General features: G+C 39.6%; 1 protein-coding gene across 2 annotated transcripts in view; it reads left to right on the top strand.

The window, feature by feature from the left end:
* The window catches only part of VCL (vinculin), a 121,501-nt gene that overhangs the window by 41,989 nt on the left and 55,082 nt on the right, over nucleotides 1-24,430 (top strand). For both annotated transcript variants that reach the window (XM_024254069.3, XM_024254070.3), the window contains exon 2: nucleotides 2,643-2,713. In XM_024254069.3, the coding sequence (XP_024109837.1) occupies nucleotides 2,643-2,713 (71 nt within the window). The remainder of the gene's footprint in view (nucleotides 1-2,642; nucleotides 2,714-24,430) is intronic.

Genomic DNA, 24,430 nt, shown 5'->3' with positions numbered 1-24,430 from the left:
AGGAATCTCTCTGTGTCTTAAATGTGAATATCTTTCTAGGCCCTTTATACTGAATGTGAACCAGGAACTTTGTGGCTGAACTTCATCTTTTACTTCATGAAGTCATGGCCATAGCTTTTTGAATGGTTAGTTTCAGTTGGAAAACATAGTGAACAATACATCTGGAAATACTCTGTCATGTTTTGAGCTGAGAAACTCTAGAGAACCAGCTGCTGATTTAAAAGCCTTTTATTATGATACAGACAGTCTATTGTTTATAGAAGCATTGGCTATTACACAGTGGTAGATATGTGTTGCTTTTTCTAGCTATTAACTTGAGAGAAAAAACTTGTATTCATAATTTATGCATGACTTATATTCCCTGAGAATAGTTTATTGTGTTATTTTCTTTAGCTGATTTACTGTGCATTTAGAGATTTTTTGAGACAGGGTCTTGCCCTATTGTCCAGGCTGGAGTGCAGTGGTGAAAACACTGCTCACCACAGCCTTGACCTCCTGGGCTTAAGTGATCCTTCCACCTCAGCCTCCCAAGCAGCTGGGACCACAGGTGTGAGCCACCACACCCGACTAATTTTATGTAGAGACAAGGTCTCACTATGTTGCCCAGGCTGGTCCCAAACTCCTGGTTTCAAGTAATTCTCTCACCTTGGTCTCCCAAAGTGCTGGGAATGATAAGTGTGCACCACTGTGCCAGCCAGGATTTTTCTTACTCCATTTTTTTTTCCTTTAAACTCAATCAAAAGTTAAATGGTTAAATAGTAGGACTGACATATTTTCCATTCTGGGTTTTTTTAATTTCGCAGATTTCTACATTAAAATATGGTTTATAAATATGGTTTAGTACTCTTAGGTGGCTTTATATTGTTAAAATGGGTGAATTTCACCATTTACTATATTAAAGTTTACTCTTATACTTTATAATACATGAATATAGTGGAAGAAAAATTGACATTCAAGACCTGCATAGAGATAATTTTGAAGAAAGTGAGTATGTGTATGATTAGTGGTATAATACACACATAATTTGGTAGTGTGACATTTAATATTTTGATAATTTAAATAATTTCTGACCATTACTATTTGGAAGATCTATATAAAATGACAGATAATTATGTACTGAGATTATTAGGTAGGAAATAATTACAACTAAATAACTTAGGCTGGGAGTGGTGGCTCATGCCTGTAATCCCAGCAATTTGGGAGGCCAAGGTGGGTGGATCACTTGAGGTCAGGAGTTCGAGACCAGCCTGGCCAACATGGTGAAACCCCATCTCTGCTAAAAATCCAAAAAAAAAAAAAGATTAGCTGGGTGTGGTGGCACATGCCTGTAGTCCCAGCTACTTGGGAAGCTGAGGCGAGAATCACTTGAACCTGGGAGGCCAAGGTTTCAGTGAGCCGAGACTGCATCTCTGCACTTCAGCCTGGGCGACAGAGTGAGACTCTATTTCAAAAGCACAAACAAAAAATAACAGAACAACTTACAGTAACATTTTTGTGTTTTTAAATTACAAAAATTACTTTAAAATTTACATTTCAGGAAATTAGAAAATAGGAAATGCAGATACAAATTCATTCAATTTCCTAAGCATTAGTACAACCACTAGAATATTTTAAAAATATTCTTTCAGTGTTGTTGCTTTATTTATACATGTGGTTTTTTTTTTTTGGTGTTGTACTCATAATGTACTTGTTATTTACATTTCTTCTTTTAAGTGAAATATAATGTCATAAACATTTTCCTATAATGCTAAGTTTTTATAACCATTGTTTTAATGGCCCACATAGTACTCAACCTAACAATATATCTTAATTTACTTAACTATTCCTCTTTGTTGGAGGAGTTATTTATGAAGTGTTTTAGCTTTTATAACTGTCATCATGGTGACTACTTTTGTGAATATTGTTTTTATTATCACATTTGGTATTACTGCTTATAAGGTATATTCTCATAAGTGGAATTCCTAGGTATGACTTTTTTTATGTCCCCTAACAAATTCTAGCAAGTGATTTTCCAGAGAGAATACGTCAGTTTATATCACCACCTGCAGGGTGTAAAACTACCTATTCCATTGTTGCATTCAGCATAATATATTCTTTCTTTTTAACTTGCACTATAATTAGGGGAAAATATCATGTTGTTTTAATTTCAATTTTTTTGATTACTAGTGAAGTTGCATATTTTCATGTTTGGTTTCTAGTGTCAGAATCATAATAGCTTCAAATATTTTTCCCAGTTCCAATAACTTCATTTTTTTCTATATAGATATTTTTGTCTGTCTAACTTGATTCATGTACTTCATGTAACATTTTAGAGACGTGGCAGAGTTTTTTGGCTTAAATACACACACTTATATTCTCAATGATGAATTTCTCCTATTATGCTCAATAATGCTTTCAAATTAGTTATTCTGAAGAAGGAGTAATACAACATTATGTTTGTATTCCATATTGTTATTCTAGTATATTGTGAAGGCATATTATGTGAGTAATCCTAAAAAATTTTTTAAATCCAGAAATCTCCCTTAAATCTAGAAACTTTCATGATAGATTATGTTTAAGTATATGTTTCAAATATGCTTAAGTAATAGTTTTTTAAAGTCTGAGAATTTATATTTGAATTATGATTTTTTTTCCTCTTGTAGGTTGGAAAAGAGACTGTTCAAACCACTGAGGATCAGATTTTGAAGAGAGATATGCCACCAGCATTTATTAAGTGAGTAATTAAAATATTCTTCTGTTGCTAAGCAGAATAATACTCTTGTTAGGAAGAAGAAGTAGCTGATTTCAGTAACAACTTTTTTTTTTGGTATAAAACTTTTGTTTACAATTGAAATTTCAACCTTTTGTCTTCTAACTTTTTTAAAAAAACTGTTCATTTTAGTTTTTGATATTAGGCATTTTTGATATAATAATTTTTTTTTTTTTTTGAGACGGAGTTTCACCCTCGTCACCCAGTTTGGAGTGCAATGGTGCGATGTCGGCTCACTGCAACCTCTGCCTCTTGGGTTCAAATGATTTGCCTGTCTCAGCCTCTGGAATAGCTTGGATTATAGGCATGTGCCGCCATCCCTGGCTAATTTTTGTGTTTTTAGTAGAGATGGGGTTTTATCATGTTGGCCAAGCTGGTCTTGAACTTCTGACCTCAGGTGATCCACCCACCTTGGCCTCCCAAAGTGCTGGGATTACAGGTGTGAGCCACTGTACCTGGCCAATTTTTGACATAATAATTTTTAATAAGACCATGAGTTTTGAGTTTTTCTTTCCAAAATGAAAAGTATTCAGAGACCCACTGTGACTATAGCATGCATGAATCTGCATTGTATACTAGGCACCTTTGCTTGGAGATAAGGGAATAATGGTAGATAAAAACTTTAAAAAATTATTGTTTTGGCCGGGCGTGGTGGCTCATGCCTGTAATCCCAGCACTTTGGGAGGCTGAGGCGGGTGGATCACCTGAGGTCAGGAGATTGAGACCATCCTGGCTAGCATGGTGAAACCCTGTCTCTACTAAAAATATAAAAAAAATTAGCCAGGCGTGGTGGTGGGCGCCTGTAGTCCCAGCTATTTGGGAGGCTGAGGCAGGAGAATGGCATGAACTTGGGAGGCGGAGCTTGCAGTGAGTGGAGATCACGCCACTGCACTCCAGTCTGGGTGACAGAGTGGGACTCTGTCTCAAAAAATAAAAAATTATTGTTTCATATTTTCAGTTGCATTTTAAATTTAAGTTATATTTATATATCTCCTAGTATTCCTAAAAATAATTTCCAGGCTTTTTGGGCTATTCTGCATAAAACAAACAGACATACTAATTTTTGAATACTTAAAACTTCTTAGGTTCTTATATTGTCTTTGATTAGTGGTTTTGTTCTATATGGCAGTCAAGTTGTAAGCAAAAGTAAAAGCTGATGTGTAGGACAAAAAAAGTAGAACTCATAGAAGTCAGTAAGAATAACATAAGACTTTCCAAAAAGGTGTGTGAAGGACTTGAATAGGCACCTCAAAAGAGGAAATTTAAGTGGCCAATAAATATTTTATTTCAGTCATCAGAGAAGTGCAAATTATTCTATTATACACCCCAAATTAAGAACCCTGATAATATTAGTTGTTGATAAGATGTGGAGCAACTGGAATGTTCTTACACTGCTGTTGGGAATGTAAATTGGTGCAGCCACTTTGGAAAACAACATGACATCAGTAAAGTAGAAGATAAGCAGTTCCACTCTCAGGTATGTTCCCTAAAGATACTCATCCACATGCACACCAGCATCCATATAAAAAACATTTCTATCAGCATTGCTCATGATGACCCCACGGGTCTATCTAGAGTAGAATGGATAAAACAATCATGGTATAGTCAGAAATTGTAATATTAATCAGTAATGAAAAGGAGTGAGAAATTTTCACTTAAAAATGGTTAATTTTATGCCATATGAGTTTCATTTCAATTGAAAAAAACAATGAGGCCAGGTGCAGTGGCTCATACCTGTAATCCTGGCACTTTGGGAGGCCGAGGAGGGAAGATCACTTGAGCCTAGGAGTTTGAGACCAGCCTGGGCAACATGGTGAAAACTCATCTCTACAAAACATGAGCTGTGTGTGGTGGTGTGAGCCGGTAGTCCCAGCCACCCAGGAGGCTGAAGTGGGAGGATCACCTGAGCTGGGGAAGTTGAGGCTGCAGTGAGCTGTGATTGCACCACTGCACTCCAGCCTGGGTGACAGATGAAACCCTGTATCTAAAAATAAATAAATAAATAAAAAGACAAAAAAAGAGAAATGAATGAATCTCAAAAATAATTGAGGGAAATGAAAGACAGACAGACAGAGAGATGGATAGATAGATAGATAGATAGATAGATAGATAGATATGTAGGTTCCACTTATTTAAAGTTCAAAAATGGCCAGGTGTGGTGACTCACACCTGTAATCCCAGTACTTTGGGAGGCCAAGGCAGGTGGATCACTTGAGGTCAGGAGTTCGAGATCAGCCTGGCCAACATGGAGAAACCCCATCTGTACTAAAAATATAAAAATTAGCCAGGCGTGGTGGCTCACCCTTGTAATCCCAGCTACTTGGGAGGCTGAGGCGGGAGAATCACTTGAACCCGGGAGGTGGAGGTTGCAGTGAGCCAAGATCAAGCCACTGTACTCCAGCCTGGGTGACAGAGTGAGACTCTGTCTCAAAAAAAAAAAAAACACGCAGAAATAAACTATGTTGTTTAGACATGCCTATTTATATGGTAAAAAGATGAAGATGAGTAAGTAATAATGGTCACCACAGCCAGGGTAGTCCTATCTCTAAGAGGGAGGAAGAGGTTTATACTCAGGAAGAGGTACACAGGGGCATCTAAAAGTGATAATAATGTTCTATTTTTGATTTAAGTGATGAGTTACATGGGTGGTTGTTTTATATTTATTCATTATATTATACGTATGTTTATTTTCTCTATGTATGTTATATATCACAACTTTGAATAAAGCTAAAAGTGTTCCTTTATTTTTATCCTCCTTATGTTCTATTATTTTCATTGAACAGATGTGAAATTCTCACCCATATTGAAGTCTTCTTATTTCTACCTAACTTGAGTGGGTGCTTTATGCAACTGTGTTTCTGTTAATTCCATAAAATGTCTTAAATGTCAGGAAGTAAGGTGCTGGAAGCATCTGTTTTTTTGTAGAGCCTGTTTTGTGGGAGTATCTTTTGTGCCCTACCTTCATTGGACTTGGTGATCTCAAGGTTTCTTCCAGCTCTGACCAACATGAGCCTATTTTGTTTACATGCCATCCGATCAGCCTAGTAATATATATATATTTTTGAGACAGGCTCTCACTCTGTCACCCAGGTTGAAGTGCAGTGGTGCGATCCTGGCTCACTGCAGCCTCGATCGCCCAGGCTTAAGTGATCCTCCTGCCTCACCTCCCGAGTAGCTGAGACTACAGGTGTGTGCCACCATGCCCGGACAATTTTTAAGTCATTTGTAGAGGCAAGGTCTCCCTGTTGCCCAGGCTGGTCTTGAAGTCCTGGGCTCAAGCAATCCTCCTGCATTGGCCTCCCAAAGTGTTGGGAGTACAGGCATGAGCCACTGTGCCCCGGCCTTAGCCTGGTAATATTAAGAGGAATCTTATGCTGTCAACTAAACATATTATAATTAAACTTGCATTTACCTTACATTAAAAACATAGCTCTAGCTTGTAGCAGGTTGCCCCTCACCCCTTGGAAGATACAGAGCACGGGGAATGAGTGAGTAGGGATTTCACTATCGGGTGGGTAGTTGGACTAGAAGACCCTACAAACAATTGCTTCCAACCCTGACATTGTAGTCTATGAATATGATTTGATTGGTAAGTGGATTTTGTCAGGAAACTTATTTTTGCTCATTCCCAGAGACATATTCTGAAATATGCTATGTGCTCTCACAGACTTCTTTGGGGACTTAGAAAAATTAAAAATGAGCACACCCTAGTTGTGATAAAAATTTCAAAAAATTTGGTCACTTTAAAACAAAATAAAACTTTATTGATCACCCTGTGTGGTAACTAGGGCATCAACCCCTTACTCTAATAATTGGTAATTTAAAGGAAATTAAGCATTTATCTTGCCTTTCCTGTACAAAATTTTTAGAGTAGCCCAATAGCCCTAGATGTAAGGTGAATTCTAACCAATAAATGTGGAAGACATGACAGACTTAAAAAATCATTGATCGCTGGGCATGGTGGCTCACGCCTGTAATCCCAGCACTTTGGGAGGCCGAGGTGGGCAGATCACCTGAGGTCGGGAGTTCGAGACCAGCCTGACCAACATGGAGAAACCCCGTCTCTACTAAAAATACAAAATTAGCCAGGTGTGGTGGCACATGCCTGTAATCCCAGCTACTCAGGAGGCTGAGGCGGGAGAATCGCTTGAACCTGGGAAGCAGAGGTTGCAGTGAGCTGAGATCACGCCATTGCACTCCAGCCTGGGCAACAAGAACGAAACTCTATCTCAAGAAAAAAAAAAAAACATTGATCATGTAATTGTTGATTTAGGTAAGGATAGTCAATGGATGAAACCATTCAGAGGTTTGAACTTTTATTGTGCCATGGGGAAAAACTCTGGTCTCCATGGTTAATCAGGGAAAAGTCATACGTTATGACCAACTGAAAACTTTACTGAGCAATTTTTTAAAAGTATATAATTTAATATGCCACACTCTGAAATGTTACTTGAAAATAGCCTTGAGTACAAACAACAATACGACTGTGGTTGTCCAGCAAATTTGGGGGCAAATAAATATTCTGTAATTGAAAACATGGTGGAGGGCTAGGCATGATGGCTCACACTTGTAATCACAGCACTTTGGGAGGCCGAGGTGGGAGGATTGCTTAAGCCCAGGAGGTCGAGGCTACAGTGAGCTGTCATTATGCCACTGCACTCCAGCCTGGGTGACAGAGTGAGACCCTGTGTAAAACAAAACAAAATAAAACAAACTGTGATGGATTTTTATGTTTGCTTTTCTTGTTTTTCTATAGAATGCAAAATGAAGCAGAAAATAGTAGATGCCTTGACTTGGAAAAGACAGGGACAGAGAAGGGGGAAACAGATGGAAGCAATTAATGACATCCTTGGAACTATTGAGCAGGACATTCTTTTGAGCTGCTTGGTTGATGTTTAGAAATTTCTAGGGCATGACCGACTGAAACTTCCTCTGTAGTCTACTTTTGCAAGAATTTCTCAAGTGACTGCTTAAGCAACACTAAAGGCTAAAATATTTAAAAATTTATTGTTAGGTCAGTCTGTACTCCTAGAATGTTAAGATGTCAAGGCTAGAGAAAACAGAAGATACTTGGCCTGTAGATAGATTTATACCTAAGCTATCTGATATATATTTAAAGATTTTTCAGGGAAAGATATGATACTTGTAGGATTTGGGGATCTCAAGATCCTATCATAGGCTATTTGTGTGATTGGCAATTAAGGGCATATGGAAAAATGGGTTTAATACATTTAAAATGATACAATTGTCGATGAGGAACTTCCAGTGCTCAGGCAATTCCTTATTGTAAAAGTGAGAGCCATTTTAATATAGAACAAGATTTGCATGGTCACAGCCTTTCTCTTCGGTGGAGCTAAAGTTATTTGATCCCTGGCTGCACTGGCAGATAGAGCTCACAATTTACTAATTTTACCCAAGATTGCAATAATAGCCACAGTGTTGCATAAGAGGTGTAGGGTTGCATGGTGATTGCCATAGAAACTGCCCAGATTGTCCTAAACTTCAGGAGTGCAGCAGCTATGCTGTATTGTTAAAATGTTGGTTAGACTAACCTTATAACCCCATAATAAATCATTTGTTCCTGGCTGGGTGCGGTGGCTCACGCCTATAATCCCAGCACTTTGGGAGGCTGAGGCAGGTGGATCACTTGAGGTCAAGAGTTCAAAACCAGCCTGGCCAACATGGTGAAACCCCATCTCTACTAAAAATTCAAAACTAGCCGAGCATGGTGGCACATGCCTGTAATCCCAGCTACTTGGGAGGATGCGGTAAGAGAATCACTTGAACCCAGGTGGTGGAGGTTGCAGTGAGCCGAGATCATGCCGTGCATTCCAGCCTGGGCAAGAGCGAAACTCTGTCTCAAAAAAAAAAAAAAAAAAAAAAAGAAAAGAAATCATTTGTTCTTTTTGAGACTGTCAGCAGGGGAGTCAGCTACTGTACTCCATGTTTACATTTTATATCACTGTCAGTTGTCATTTTCTTCTTCGTCATCATCATCATCAGACTGCTGTGGCAGTAATGTTTTATATATAATTGATTAATGGGCTAGACATGCTCCTTGGTTAATTATTTACTGATTGCCTTCTAAGTGCCTAGCATGCTGAGTGCTGTTTATAGAATAGTAGTTCCTACCAGTGTGTAATGAATGGTCACTTGTGAGATATATTGCAAATAATATATTAACAGTAATAAAGTGCCAGAGGATACTAATGCTTTGCTTTAAAAAAAAAAATGAATTGAGAGGTCAGGCGCGGTGGCTTATGCCTGTAATCCCAGCACTTTGGGAGGCCAAGGCGGGGGGATCATGAGGTCAGGAGATCGAGACCATGGTGAAACCCTGTCTCACTAAAAATACAAAAAATTAGCCAGGCGTGGTGGCGGGCGCCAGTAGTCCCAGCTACTCGGGAGGCTGAGGCAGGAAAATGCGTGAACCCAGGAGGCGGAGTTTGCAGTGAGCTGAGATTGCGCCACTGCACTCCAGCCTGGGCAACAGAGCGAGACTCCATCTCAAAAAAAAAAACAAAAAAACTTAATTGAGCATATTTAAGTTCACGTGTATAATAATATCCCTCTCATTCCTGCTCATTATGAGTCTATTTTTTTAAAACTTTCATTGAAGTATAATATGCTTGTTATTAGGTTTTCTTTAATGGGAGATAAATTAGTGGAAATACAGCTATTGTGGCTGGGAATTATGCATAATCCCAAGTAGACCCATGGGGATATGCCAAAAACTTGAGTTTTCTTTTTCTATATATGATGGCAGAGCAAAAGTGGAAACACTACTGCAGAGAAATTTTGTAAAAAAGAAATATTTTAAGAAGTTTCCAATTAAAGAGCTATAATACAGACAGACTTTATGATAGGAATTCAGAGAGAGAGCTCTCTCATTGTCAGTAGGAATAGTAGAAAGAGCGTTTATGTAGGAAGTAGGGCTTGGGAGGATGGTTAGATGTAGGGAGGAAGGAAAATACTCTAGGTGCAATGAATGGCATGACCAAGTCATGAGGGCTGGTGGGGAGAGGGGCACATGGTGGGGGTGGTAGGAACTAAGCTTAGGTAGGTAGGTTGGGCAATAGTGAAGGTCCAGGCAAAGGAATTTAGAATTGGGCAGGAGGGAAGCTTTGTAGTTGCTGAGTAGTAGGATGACAATATGAAAGCATCTTTCAGAAGATTCATAACCAAATGCAGAAGGAATAGTAGGTGCTAGTGTTGTAACAGAGAATAAGCTGGATGTCAAACTGACCAGATTTATTTTCTGTCAGTGTAGATTGATTCCTTATTATAGGTGAGATTGATTCCTTATTATAGGTGAGAAATGTTTATAGCAAACTATTTTATTTGCCTTGGAAAAATTGTCATTGCTATATACAATGGAATTTCATTCTTATTTCTGCAATGGAGCAGAAATGAATAAGGAAGACAATTCTTGGACCCGACCCAAGGATGTTCAGTACCGAATGGATCAAAAAGCATCACTTCTGAGGTGGTCTTGTGATACGAACTTGAAAAGGGCATGGTGTGCATTATCTGTTGGCAGGCAAATGACAGCTTCATTTCCAACTGGACAGTGTTGTCACTTTCTGCCTTAGTGCTGCTCTGACAGTCTGCTTGAAGTCAAAACTTGGATTGGTTCACCAGCTTGGACTATTTTTGAAGCATACTGTAATGTCTAGGCTTATTGAATCAAAGAATGTTCCCAAAATACCATGTGAAAGGATGTACTACTGCTACATGATTGCCATTATTCACATTTCTTGGGAATTCTTTGTTTTAACCCTTAAACTTTATTAGTTAGGAACAGTTATGGTATTTACTTGTACAAATTTACCACAATTTATATTCACGCACAAAGAAGAAATTTGAGAAGGATTAAAATATGCTTTATACTTAATTTAGATCTCTTTTGACCTAAAGTAATGATGTCACATTTTTAGGTCATCAAGCCTTGTAGCTTTTTCTTTGCTTGTGATCTTGAACACTCAAAATAATTTGTGATGAAATTTGTATTTTTAAACACACTTGTGGGTGAAAGTGCCCAGAATATCTTTTTTTAACAATTAATTATTTAATCATATCACTTAATACCCTTTGTTTGCCTGGGGCTAATGTGTGATTTGTGTGTGTGTGTCCTGAGTTTTGTGGTCCTTTCCACTGCTACAGTATTAGAAGATTTTTGTCTCTTAATGTGGATGCCCAAGTTTCTGTGATGTAATCATTGACCTCTGCCCACTGCCTTGCTGCATTTTTGACCTAGAGCAAGCACTCAAACTTTAAATAGTTCACCTTTGGACTTGCCACATTAAACATAATTTAGTACTACTGTATTTTTTTTTTTTTTTTTTTTTTGAGATGGAATCTCGCTCTGCTACCCAGGCTGGAGTGCAATGGCGCCATCTCAGCTCATTGCAACCTCCACCTCCCAGGTTCAAGAGACTCTCCTGACTCAGCCTCCCAAGTAGCTGGGACTACAGGCATAAGCCACCATGCCTGGTCAATTTTTGCATTTTTAGTAGAGATGGGTTTCACCATGTTGGCCAGGCTGGTCTCGAACTCCTGGCCTCAAGTGATCCATCTGCCTCAGCCTCCCAAAGTGCTGGGATTACAGGCATGAACTACCGCGCCTGGCCTATCACTACTGTTTTTTGTTTGTTTGTTTGTTTGTTTTTTGTTTTAGACGGAGTCTCGCTCTGTCATCCAGGCTGGAGTGCAGTGGCGTGATCTCGGCGCACTGCAACCTCTGCCTCCTGGGTTCAAGCAATTCTCCCGCCTCAGCCTCCCGATTAGCTGGGACTACAGGCATGCGCCACCACGCCCAGCTCATTTTTGTATTTTTAGTAGAGATGGGATTTCACCATGTTGGCCAGCCTGGTCTTGAACTCTGCTCAATTTCTTAAATACCTTCTATGAGCTGGGTATTTTAAGTTGTGTTATTTAGTCCATTTAATTTTTAGATGAAGGGAAGCTCAGTAAGGTGTTGAAGATTACTCAGTTCATACATGGCAGAGGTAGGATTCTAACCCTGAACTGTTTGATTCCAAGTATGCTCATTCCAGTATGCTAAGGTACTTTCTCATTCTTCTTTACAATAGTCTTTTCTTCTAACATAATAGTTATTGTGAGGTTTAAATGAGTGAAATGATATATGTGAAAATACCTAAAACAAACAAAAAGAAACATTTGGTGATTATGATGCAGGACAGGCAAACCCCAAAATTGAGGTTTAGCCCAAGAGGGTTCTTGGCTTTTCCTAGGAAAGAATTCAAGAGCTAGCCGGTGGTGTTAGCAACTTTTATGAAGCAGCAGTGTACAGCAGCAGCAGCAGCAGAGGCATTGCTGCTGGCAGAGCAGGGCTACCCTAGAGGCAGGGTGCCCAGAGTAGCAGCTCAGAGGCAGTTCTGCATTCATATTTATACCCACTTTTAATTATATTCTAATGAAGGGGTGATTTATGCAGAAATTTCTAGAATGCAAGTGGTAGCTACTAGGTTGTTGGGTTGTTGCCATGGAAAGGGGCAGTAACGGCTGGGTGTTGCCATGGCAATGGTAAGCTGACCTATCACTCTGGTGGGCGTGTCTTATGGGGAAGTGCTTTTACCCTGGACCTGCTTTAGCTAGTCCTCTATGTGGTCCAGTGTCCACGCCCTGCCTCTGGAATTGAGTACAGACTCCTACTTCAATTACATATTAGCTCCCTTCTATAGCTTCTTTTTTTTTCTTCTATAGCTTCTTAATTTTTGTTTCTTAATAGTTTTCTCCAAATAAATGATTAAATTCTTCAGTTAGTTTTTTTTTTTTTTTTTTGAGACGGAGTCTCACTCTGTAGCACAAGCTGGAGTGCAATAGCGTGATCTCAGCTCACTGCAACCTCCCCCTCTAGGGCTCAAGCGATTCTCATGCCTCAGCCCCACAAGTAGCTGGGACTACAGGTGTGCGCCACTACTCCCAGCTGATTTTTTGTATTTTGGTAGAGAGGGGGTTTCACCATTTTGCCCAGGGTGGTCTCAAACTCCTGAGCTCAGGTGATCTGCTCACCTTGGCCTACCAAAGTGCTGAAATTACAGGTGTGAGCCACCGTGCTTGGCCCTTCAGTTACTTTTTAAGCTTTTCTCAGAGATATTTTTTATCTAATTTGTAGTCTTCTGTAGTAAGACTTTTTTTTTTTTTTGAATTGGACCATGATTACTTGTTTTTATTTAATGCCCTTTCTTTCTGTATCTGTTGAGTGGATTACACAATTTTTATCCTTTACTCTGTTGAGATAGTCTATGGTTTACTACATGAATATAGATTTGCTGATAATGAACCATTCTTGCATTTCTAGGATAAACCCTACCTGGCTGTGATGAAAAAAAAAAATATATATATATATAGTGCTGAATTTAATTTTCTAATATTTTAAAAGGATTTTGCATTTTTGCTCATGAGGGACCTTTATCTGTAATTTTCTTTTCTTCTTATATTATTGTCTAGTTTGGGTATCAAAGTTATTTTAGCTTCATAAAATAAGGTCTTTTTCTAGTTTTTGAAACAGTTTATGTAAGATAAAGATTATCTGCTCTTGAAAGTTTGGCAAAACTTGCATCTAAAACTCCCTGTATCTGGTGGTGTCTTTGGGAGGAAGAGATATGACTAAAAACAAACTCACTCTGTTTTGTTTTATTATCTAAATCAGGTTCTAAATTCATTGTGAGGCAACTTTAGTAGTCTGATACTTTTCTAAGAAATTACCAATTTTATCCAACCTTCCAATTTATTAGCATAAAATTCATAATAATCTATTCTTTTAAAAATCTCTGTTGTTTCTAGTTATATCACATTTCCTATTCAGTACTGCTTATTTCTGCCTTTTGTCTTTTTTTCTTATCGCTCTTGTTAGAGATTTATCTGTCTTACCAGCTTTTCCCACAAAGATCTATTTCATTAAATTCTTTTCTCACATTTATTATTGACTTTTCTCAAGTTTATTATTTGAATACCTTATTTTTAATATTTCAGTCTTTATGTTCAATCTTTCTTTTCTTTTTTCTTTTTTGAGATAGAGTCTTACTTTGTCACCTGGGCTGTAGTGCAATGGCATGATCTCGGCTCACTGCAACCTCTGCTTCCTGGGTTCAAGTGATTCTCCTGCCTCAGCCTCCCAAGTGGCTGGGATTACAGGTGCCTGCCACCATGCCTGGCTAATTTTTATATTTTTAATAGAGACGGGGTTTCACTGTGTTGGTCAGACTGGTCTCGAACTCCTGACCTCAGGTGATCCACTCACCTCCACCTCCCAAAATGCTGGGACTACAGGCATGTACCACTTTAATTTTTAAATTAGAAAATTTAAAAATTCTTTAAAATAATTGTTTAAAGTTTTCAAAATTATTTTTAATATCTTTTGTTATATTTCTAATATAATTGTATTCTACCCAAAGACATGGTTGGTATGATATCAATTCTTGGAAATTCTTTTGTTACATACAGCTCAGTTCTAGTGAGTTTTTATGTGTGCTTGAAAAGAAAGTATATTCTCTTTTGCTTGGGTATAGAGTTCTATTTATACTAATTAGGTCAGTATATAAATATTACTAGTCCAATTTTTTATAGCCTAATTTGTCTGTTTCAGCTATCAGCTTATGATTGATATATGTTAAAAATCTCCTATACTAATTGTAGACCTGTCTGTTTTTCTTATAATTGTCAGTGTTAGCTCTATATATTTCAAAGCAATATTGTTAGGTGGTTACAAGTTTGTGATTCTCCTGGGTTCTGAATTCTGTTAATGATTTGTTGCTAATTATCTTTTTTTAGAATGACTGTTGATAGACGTTAGCCTGCTGTTGGCTTGTTTCTCCAGATTGTGTTCTTCTTCTTTTAATCTACATCCTAGTTTTTGCCAGTTTTCTTCATAAGTGAAAATATCCTCTTATTGTATCTATCACTTCATTTTGTGTTTAGGTTGCCACGCCTGTAACTCTTTTATTACATTCTACTGTAGAACAGTGATTGCCTACTCTTTTCAGCATAAGGACCTTTAAGTAATAATAGTGAGATTTTAGGCTGGGCGTGGTGGCTCACACCTTTAATCCTAGCACTTCGGGAGGCCAGGGCAGGTGGATTATTTGAGGCCAGGAGTTCAAGACCAGTGTGGTCAACATGGTGAAATCCTGTCTCTACCAAAAATACAAAAATTAGCTGGGCGTGATGGTGCACTCCTGAGAGTAGGCCCAACTACTCGGGTGACTGAGGCAGGAGAATTGCTTGAGCCTGGGAGGTGGAGGTTGCAGTGAGCTGAGATCACGCCATTGCACTCCAGCCTGGGTGACAGAGCGAGACTATGTCTCAGAACAAAACAAACAAACAAACAAAACACAAAAAACCAACAACAAAATAATAATAGTGAGATTTTAAATTATTTGTTGATTAAGAAATGCATAAAAACAAAAAGATACAGGCCAGGTGCGATGGCTTACACCTGTAATCCCAGCACTTTGGGAGGCTAAGGTGGGCAGATCACTTGAGGTCAGGAGTTCAAGACCAGTCTGGCTAACATGGTGGAAACCCGTCTCTACTAAAAATACAGAAATTAGCTGGGCATGGTAAGGATTGCCTGTAATCCCAGCTACTTGGGAGGCTGAGGTGGGAGGATGGCTTGAACCTGGGAGGCAGAGATTGCAGTGAGTGGAGATCACGTCACTGCACCCTAGTCTGAGTGACAAAGTGAGATTCTATTTCAAACAAACAAACAAACAAACAAACAAATGATACAGTGAATTTCATAATATTTTATTTTATTTTATATAATTTTTTGAGACAGGATCTTGCTATGTCACCTAGGCTGGAATGTAGTGGTGTGATCACAACTCATTGCAGCCTCAGCCTCCTGGGCTCAGGTGATCCTCTCATCTTAGCCTCCCAGGTACCTGGGACTATAGGCATGCATGCTACCATATCTGGCTAACTAAAAGAAAAAAAATTTTTTTTTTTTTTTAGAGATGGGATCTCACTATGTTGTCCAGGTGGGTCTAGAACTCCTGGGTTCAGTCAATCCTCCCAGAATACTGGGATTATAGGCGTTAGCCACCACGCCTGGCCAATTTAGTAATATTTTAAGATAATTTAAAAATTTTATTCATCACAACAGAATTAACATACATTTGAAAACTACTAGTATCTGTAAGACATTCTTGCTTGTATACTCAGTCTATTTCTGCTGTAACCCTAGTGTGAGATGGAGGAAGGACTGTGGAGCTGACGGACCAGGAGGTAGCAGAGTTCTTGATTGAACTCTGCACACTCAGAATCTGCACTGATGCTAGATTTGACAAGAGAGTAAGGGAAGAGGGGAGAAAGAACAGGACTGGTTATTCAGGTTTTAAAGGATTTAAAGATTGTGACTCATACACATCTTTAAAATAAACTACTTACCAAGACTTGAGGAACATATAGCTTGGGCAGCTGTAACGTTTGTTCCTCTCCCATTCATTCCCAACATGCTGCTTCCCCTTCAGTTATCTTTTGACTTGGACAGAGTCCTGTTTTATTTGAAGTCAAAACTGGCTGCATACCCTCCTAATCTCAATAATCTGAAATCAGAGAATTTAGTGAGCCTGTGGGTTTTGTGTGTGTGTGTGCTTATGTCGGGTGTGTGTGTGTGTGTTTAGGCTTTGTTACCTAGTATACATCCTCTAGCAAAGGGTTTGGTGTTTCCCTTGAAATGTTTTGAATGTTTTCAATATGACTCATTGTGGGTTATTTTTTAAAATTCATTTTCCCCTTAGCTTTATTGAGAGATAATTGACAAATGGAAACTCTATATATTTAAGCTGCATCCTTGTGGTTTTATTTTTAGTTTTGGGTGTACTCATGCAGTGTCGTGTACTATCACTGTTTGGCCTTGATAAGAACAAGAAGGCTACTTTGCATTATGTTGTACTTTAAGAGAGTTGGGACAGGGAAAGGAATACTTTGTGGATGAGGTCTGTAGGATCTTTAAGTGTAGGAGTACAGGGTTGGAACAGCATGTTTTAGTATTATCACACAGCGTACACCCGTGTGAGTTGGTGCTGCATACTTGCTACTTGAATTAGATTAAAGCTTGTCATTGTACTCTGTGTTCCTGACTCCCTCCTAAAAACTGTAACTATGCTTGTGGCCTTCAGTCAGGTCTCTAGGTGACTAATGGCTGAGGATCCTTGACCTTTCTCAAAATGGCAACTCCAGGAGCAAAGCATATTAGCTATTACTGGTATGCCACAGAATGCGTCCATCTCTACTGTTTTATAGTAAAATCTGTGCCAAATACTTCATATTAACATAGAAAAGAAAACTTTCTTCACCTATCTCCTGAGTCTTTTGAAATCTTCACATATATTATTTTCTAAATTATTATTATTTAAAATTTTCTTAAAGATGGAATCTTGCTCTGTCTCCCAGGCTGGATGGAGTACAGTGGCATGATCATAGCTCACTGTAACCTCAAACTTCTGGGATCAAACAATTCTCCCCTCAGCCTCCTGAATAGCTGGGGCTACAGGCACATGCCATCATGCATGGCTAATTTTTTAAAATTTTTCGTAGAGATGGGGTCTCGCTATGTAGTCTAGGCTGCTCTCAAACTCCTGGGCTCAAGCAATCCTCCCACCTCAGCCTCCCAGAGCGCTGGGATTATAGGTGTGAGCCACCATCCCTGGCTCTATTTTTATTATTAAAAAAAAATCGTATGTATACACAAATTCCAGTGAATTGATAGAGGCAGTACTTCCTACTTGAAGGATACTAGAATGGCTGAACTCTCAGCTGCTGATGCCTGAAATTTTATATTGGAGTTCATTCCTTAGGTTAACAATTTAAATCTTAAATATCTAATGAAGGGATAATTTGGGGGGCCTTAGCAGTCATTTTCACTTAGATCTTTGACTGAAGGTAGGCTTTTAATATGCAGGAAGGCAGAGAGAGCTTGAGGGCCTGCCTGTACCCCAAACCCCTGTCTTCTCACTCAGGCCTTATATTATGAAGGGTCTGGACTTTAATATTATCTTCAAACAAGGCCATGTATGTAGTCACAGGAAAAAAAGAAGTTTTAAAAGATGTTGTTCATGGCCAGGTGTGGTGGCTCACGTTGTAATCCCAGCATTTTGGGAGGCTGAGGTGGCCGGATTGCTTGAGCTCAGGAGTTCAAGACCAGCCTGGGCAACATGGCAAAACCCCATCTCTATTAAAAATACAAAAAATTAGCTGGGCATGGTGGCATGCACCTGTAGTCCCAGTTACTCGGGAGGCTAAGGTAGGAGGATCACTTGAGCCCAGGAGGTCAAGGCTGTGGTGAGCCGTGATTGTGCCACTGCACTCCAGCCCAGACAAAAGTTGATCATGCAATTAAAATATTAAATGTAAGCACTTAAATAGACCACCATTTTTATGAACCTGTTTTGGCATTTCTTCATTTTTAAATATGATGGGCTTCTCAGACTGGGAAGTGATCTAGGTCTTTCTTGATGTGTGAAAGACCCTGACAGGATGGGAAGGGAAGGGAAGATCTCAACAAGGGCTAAGAAAAGAGGAAGAATAGCCCTGACAATTGATTTTGCCTGCCACATAATTATACTGGGGCCAGACTGGTTGGAGATGACAGTGAGGGAGGTGCTGGGTGCAGTGGCCAGGTGGAGAAAACCTCACTGACCAGCTTCTCATGTTCTCACTTCCTTCCCTCCACCTGTTTCCTTCCCATCTCCCAAGTGTCGTCATAGCCTTGTTTGATCAGATATGTTTGTGGGCTCTGCAACAAGCTCTCTCTCTAAAACAGGGATCGTGGGATGTAAACACCTGTTTCCTTGGGTGTGCTCCAGGAACTGCGACCTCCATGAAATCAAATTTTCAAGTGTTCTGTTCCATAGTACTTCACTCTTAGGCAAACAATGCATCTTTTTGACAGTATTTATAACCTAAAAGGCTATACTGTCTAAGATCAGTTTTAATTTTTTTGTTTTTATTAAAACAGTGAATGTGATATGAGTTACTTCCACTCCTCCCCAACTTTTTTTTTTTTTTGGTGGGAGTGAAAGTTGAACGTGGATGTTTTCAAGTGCTTTCCAGTTTTAATTTATGGACCATATGTCTAAATAGACTTAATCACACTATTTCCTTTGTATTATTTTGTCTAAAGCTCTCCTTTCCACGGCTAAACCAGTGAGCTGACATAGGATGACTGCTTTTTACAGAAGTAGATTGAGATTGTTTGGCTTGAGTGAGCTACCTGCACTTTGTGATGGCAGACTGCCCTCCCTAGTCCAACTAGGCCTATTGCAAGTGCAGGTTATTTCTCACAGAAAGGGTGTGTGTGTGTGTGTGTGTGTGTGTGTGTGTGTGTGTGTGTGTGTGTGTGTATGTGCCTGTGCATATGCGTGAGAGAGAGAGAAAGAGATCTACTGGAAAAAGAGCTCAAAGAGATGCTGCAAAGAGAATCATCTTTATAAGTAGTGCTGAGCTTCTCAAGGCAGGACCAGTGTAGTTGTTACCTTCTCCATCGCAACATTCCTAACCTCTTAGGTAAAAATGACTCCTCCAGGCCAGGCATGGTGGCTCACACCTGTAATCCCAGCACTTAGGGATGACCTGAGGTTGGGAGTTCGAGACCAGTCTGGTCAACATGGTGAAACCCCATCTCTATTAAAAATACAAAAACTAGTTGGGCATGGTGGTGCACACCTATAATCCCAGCTACTGGGAGGCTGAGGCTTGAGAATCACTTGAGTGTGGGAGGCAGAGGTTGCAGTGGGCTGAGATCACACCACTGCACTCCAACCTGGGTGACAGAGCAAGACTCCACTGCAAAAGAAAAAAAAAAGAAAAAAGAAAAGAAAAAATCTCCTCCTGCTTTTGCACCCATACTTTTTTTTTTTTTTTTTTTTTTGAGACAGAGTCTCGCCCTGTCACCCAGGCTGTAGTGCAGTGGTGCCATCTCAGCTCATTGCAATCTCCACCTCCTGGGTTCGAGCAATTTTCCTGTCTCGGCTTCCTGAGTAGCTGGGATTACAGGCACGTGCCACCACGCTCAGCTAATTTTTGTATTTTTTAAGTAGAGATGGGGTTTCACCATGTTGGTCAGATTGGTCTCGAACTCCTGACCTTGTGATCTGCCCGCCTTGGCCTCCCAAAGTGTTGGGATTACAGGTGTGAGCCACCGCATCCAGCCCGCTGGACATACTTCTAAAGACTGATTTGTACTTGTCTCCTTCTACCAAGGTTCCTCTTAGGTAAGGACTTTTAAAAAATATTCCCATTTCTAGGAATCATAGCATGTAATAGTTCCTCAATATATTAGATGAATAAATATATGAAAGAATTTAAAGGAATTTAAGATTAGTGACTCTGCTGGGCACAGTGGCTCACGCCTGTAATTCTGGCACTTTGTGAGGCCAAGGTAGGAGGATCACTTGAGCTCAGGAGTTCAAGACCAGTCTGGACAACATAGGGAGATCTTGTCTGTACAAAACATAAAAAATTAGCTGGGTATGGTGATGTGCACCTATAGTCTCAGCTACTTGAGAGGCTGAGGTGGGAGGATCACTTGAGCCCAGGAGTTCAAGACCAGTCTGGGCAACATAGTGAGACCCTGTCTCTACAAAAAATATAAAAAGTAAAAAATTATCTGGGCATAGTGGCATGTGCCTGTGGTCTCAGTTACTTGATAGGCTGAGGTGGGAGGATCACTTGAGTCTGGGAGGTTGAGGCTACGGTGAGCTGTGATGGTACCACTGCACTCCACCCTGGGTAACAGAGCGAGATGCTGTCTAGAAAAAAATTTAGTAACTCACTTTTTCTGGATATAGTCTAAAAGAACCCTTAAAAAGGACTTGTAGGCAGGGTGTGGTGGCTCACACCTGTAATGCCAGCATTTTGGAAGACCGAAGAGGGTGGATCACTTGAGGTCAGGAGTTGGAGACCAGCCTGGGCAATATGATGAAACCTCATCTCTACGCAAAATACAAAAAAAATTCGCTGGGCATAGTGGTGCATTCCTGTAGTTCCAGCTACTTGGGAGGCTGAGGCAGGAGGATTGCTTGAGCCCAGGAAACGGAAGTTGCTGTGAGCTGAGATCACGCCACTGCACTCCAGCCTGGGCAACAGAGCGAGACCCTGTCTCAAAAAAAAAAAAAAAAAAGAAAAAGAAGAAAAAAGACTTGTGGTAGTCTTTTTATAATCTCTAAATATATTTTCCTCTTATTTGGCATACATTTAATCTTCTTGGTTAGTGATGATTGAAATCACATGGAACTGAGGAATTTGTGCTCTTTTTTTCTTACAAAATAATTACTCATACTCAAGGTCTTCTCCTAAATTGTCTCAAATTAGAGTAGGTGGTAATTCTGGGAAGAATGTATTAGAGGGTCATGAGTGAGCATATTTCGAGATCCCATAAGGCTGTCATTGGTCCATTTTATATATAGCATAAGATTTTTTTCTAGCAATTTAGGTTGAAGATTCAAAGGGAGAGAGAAGTACTAGTTGATTGATTTAAAGTATCTAATTAAATATTATTAGTATATAGTTAAGATATACAATTATTTAGGAAACTGACCTTATCCCTACTTTCATTCTTTAAATGCTTTTTAAAAATTCAGATTTCTATTAAAATATACAAGATCACTTTAAGAAGCTAGGGAGCTTGAAAGCTTAAATAAAATCCAATTTTCCATACACTTGACAGACTTCTTCCTGTTTCTGACTGCTGGTTAGTCTTAGTGGGATTTGTTTGGCTTTTATGAATGCCATTAAATTTTAATGTGCAGATCAAATGTCGTATTGTATAAAAAAATGGTACAGTCTCTGTTTCGGACCTATCATTTTACCACACAAGGGAACCATTAGTGATCATCAATTTTATTCCTGTAAACCTTTTCCATTTCATCTTTTCTTTTTCAGTTTCCTTTCTCCATAATGGTCATTCCTGTCATTTTTTTTTTCCAAATTTGAAAAACTTATACAGTAACTGGATTTCATGAATGGATATATCACAAGACTTGTAGTTGGTGATGCTTTTGTTTGTTGGCTATAATTTCATGAATGTTCAAGTTCCCTGGAAACAATTTCTTTAAATATTACCCTACCACTACCTTCTCTCCTCTGGAAACTTTAATTACACATATATTAGGTTGCTTGGAGTTGTCCCACAGCTCACTGATGCCATTTGTTTTTTAAAATGTTTTTTTCACCCTGTTTTATTTTGAATAGTCTTTATTGCTATGACTTCAATTTCACTATTTTTTTCCCTGCAGTATCTAATCTGCTAGTAATTCACAGTGTATTTTTATATCTCAGACATATCTTTCGTATCTAGTTGTTCTATTTGGGTCTTTTTCTCTATCTTCCATTTATCTAACTAGGGTAACCAATCTACTTTTTTTTTTTTTTGAGACAGGATCTTGCTGGGTCACCCAGGATGGAATGCAATCACGGCCCACTGCAGCCTCAACCTCCTGGGCCCAAGTGATCCTCCCACCTCAGCCTCAAGAGTAGCTGGGGCTACAGGCGCACGACACCATGCCATTACATTTTTTATTTTTATTTTTTGAGATGGGGTCTTACTCTGTTGCCCAGGCTGGAGTGCAGTGGTACAATCACGGTTCACTGCATCCTCAACTTAAACCAGCCACCTCAGCCTCCTGAGTAGCTAGGACTATAGGCGTGCACCACCACACATGGCTAATTTTTTATTTTTTGTAAAAATGGGGTTTTGCCATGCTGCCCAGGCTGGTCTTGAATTCCTGAGCTCAAGAGATCCTCCTGCCTCAGCCTCCCAAAGTGCTAGGATTACAGGTGTGAGCCACCACGCCTGGCCTGATTTTTTTTTTTTTTTTTTTTTTTTGGTAGAGATGGAGTCTTGCTATATTGCCCAGGCTGGCCTTGAACTTCTGGCCTCAAACAATCCTTCTGCCTCAGCCTCCCATACCACGGTATTAGGCACTGTGCCCAGCTCAATCTTTACTTTTGTTTTTTGAACATATGGAGTACAGTTATAACCATTTTAATGTTCTTATCTACTGATTCTGTCATCTTTGTCATTTCTAGGTTGGTTTTGTTTTGAGATAGGGTCTTATTCTGTCACCCAGTATGGGATGTGGTGGTGCGATAATGGCTCACTGCAGCCTTGGCCTCTTGGGCTCAAGTGATTCTCCCACCTTAGCCTCCTGAGTAGCTGGGACCACAGGTGCTTACCACTGTTCCTGGCTAATTTTTAAATTTTTTGTAGAGACAAGGTCATCCTTGGCTGGGTGCAGTGGCTCACACCTGTAATCCCAACACTTTGGGAGGCTGAGGCGGGTGGATCACTTGAGGCCAGGAGTTCGAGACCAGCCTGGCCATCATGATAAAACCCCGTTGCTACTAAAAACATAAAAATTAGCCAGCTGTGGTGTGGTAGCACACACTTGTAATCCCGGCTACCTGGGAGGCTGAGGCACAAGAATCCTTTGAACCCAGGAGGTAGAGGTTGCATTGAGCCGAGATCGCACCACTGCACTCCAGCCTGGGTGACATAGCCAGACTTTGTCTAAAAAAAAGAAGACAGGGTCTCCCTGTGTTGCCCAGGCTGGTCTTGAACTCCTGGCCTCAAGCAGTCCTCCTCTCACCCTCAGCCTCCTAAAGTGTTGGGATTACAGGCATGAGCCATGACACCAGGACCTAGGTTGGTTTTGAATGATTGACTTTTCTCTTCATTATTGGCGGTATTTTCATGCCTTTTTGTATACCTGATAATTTTTGATTGGATGAGAGTTTCATCTTATTGCTGTGACAAGTCACCAGAAACTTTGTGGTTTAAAACAACACAAATTTATTATCTTACAGTTCTGGAAGCCAGAAGTCTAAAGTGAGTCAGCAGGGCCACATTCTTTCTGGAAACTCTAGAAAAGACTCTGTTTCTTCGCTTTTTCCAGCTTCTAGAGGCTGCCTGCTTTCCTCGGCTTGTAGCCCCACATTACTCCAGTCTCTGCTTTCATCATCATACCTCCTTCTCTCCTGCTTCCATTGCCATGTCAGTGAAATATTGCCCTTAGTTTGCTAATAAAATAACTGTCAACTTAGAATTCTGTACTGCTATAATAGTCTTTGAAGAATGAGGACAAAATATACATTATCAAACAAAAACTGATACATTTTGTCACCAGCAGACTTTTACTAGAGGAAATCCTAAAGAATGTGCTTCAGACAAGTAAGCTGATCCCAGATGTAAGCCTGAAATACAAGAGGGAATGATGAGCCAAGATACTGGACAGTTTGTTGGTAAATGTAGATAAGTGTTGATGTATATAATAATGGGATGTTTTTACTCAACGTTTCTGATACCAGATGTATGGCTTTTTTTTTTCCCACACCAACAACCGGTCTTCCAACTCTTCACACACCAACTTGGTATTCAGCAACGCAATTCAATTCTGACACTAACTATCCAGAGTTAGCGTCAGACTCCACAGGTTTAAGTGCTGAGTCCCATAAAACTATCCTCACTTCAGATACCAGTTACAAGTATTGGGTGCCTGGTATACCCACACTTCTGTCTGACTTTACTACAAAGTTGGGAGTTCCTACTCCCAACTCCCAACTCCCCGCTTTCAGGTTTGATAATTCGCGAGAATGGCTCACATAACTCATGGAAATACTTTACTCAAATAGTTACCAGTTTATTATAAAGGATAC

The sequence above is a fragment of the Pongo abelii genome, chromosome 8 (assembly GCF_028885655.2).
Source record: "Pongo abelii isolate AG06213 chromosome 8, NHGRI_mPonAbe1-v2.0_pri, whole genome shotgun sequence".
NCBI classification, from domain to species: Eukaryota; Metazoa; Chordata; class Mammalia; order Primates; family Hominidae; genus Pongo; species Pongo abelii.
The sequence above is the reverse complement of the archived record's forward strand: the minus strand, read 5'-3'. Positions and strand labels throughout refer to the sequence as shown.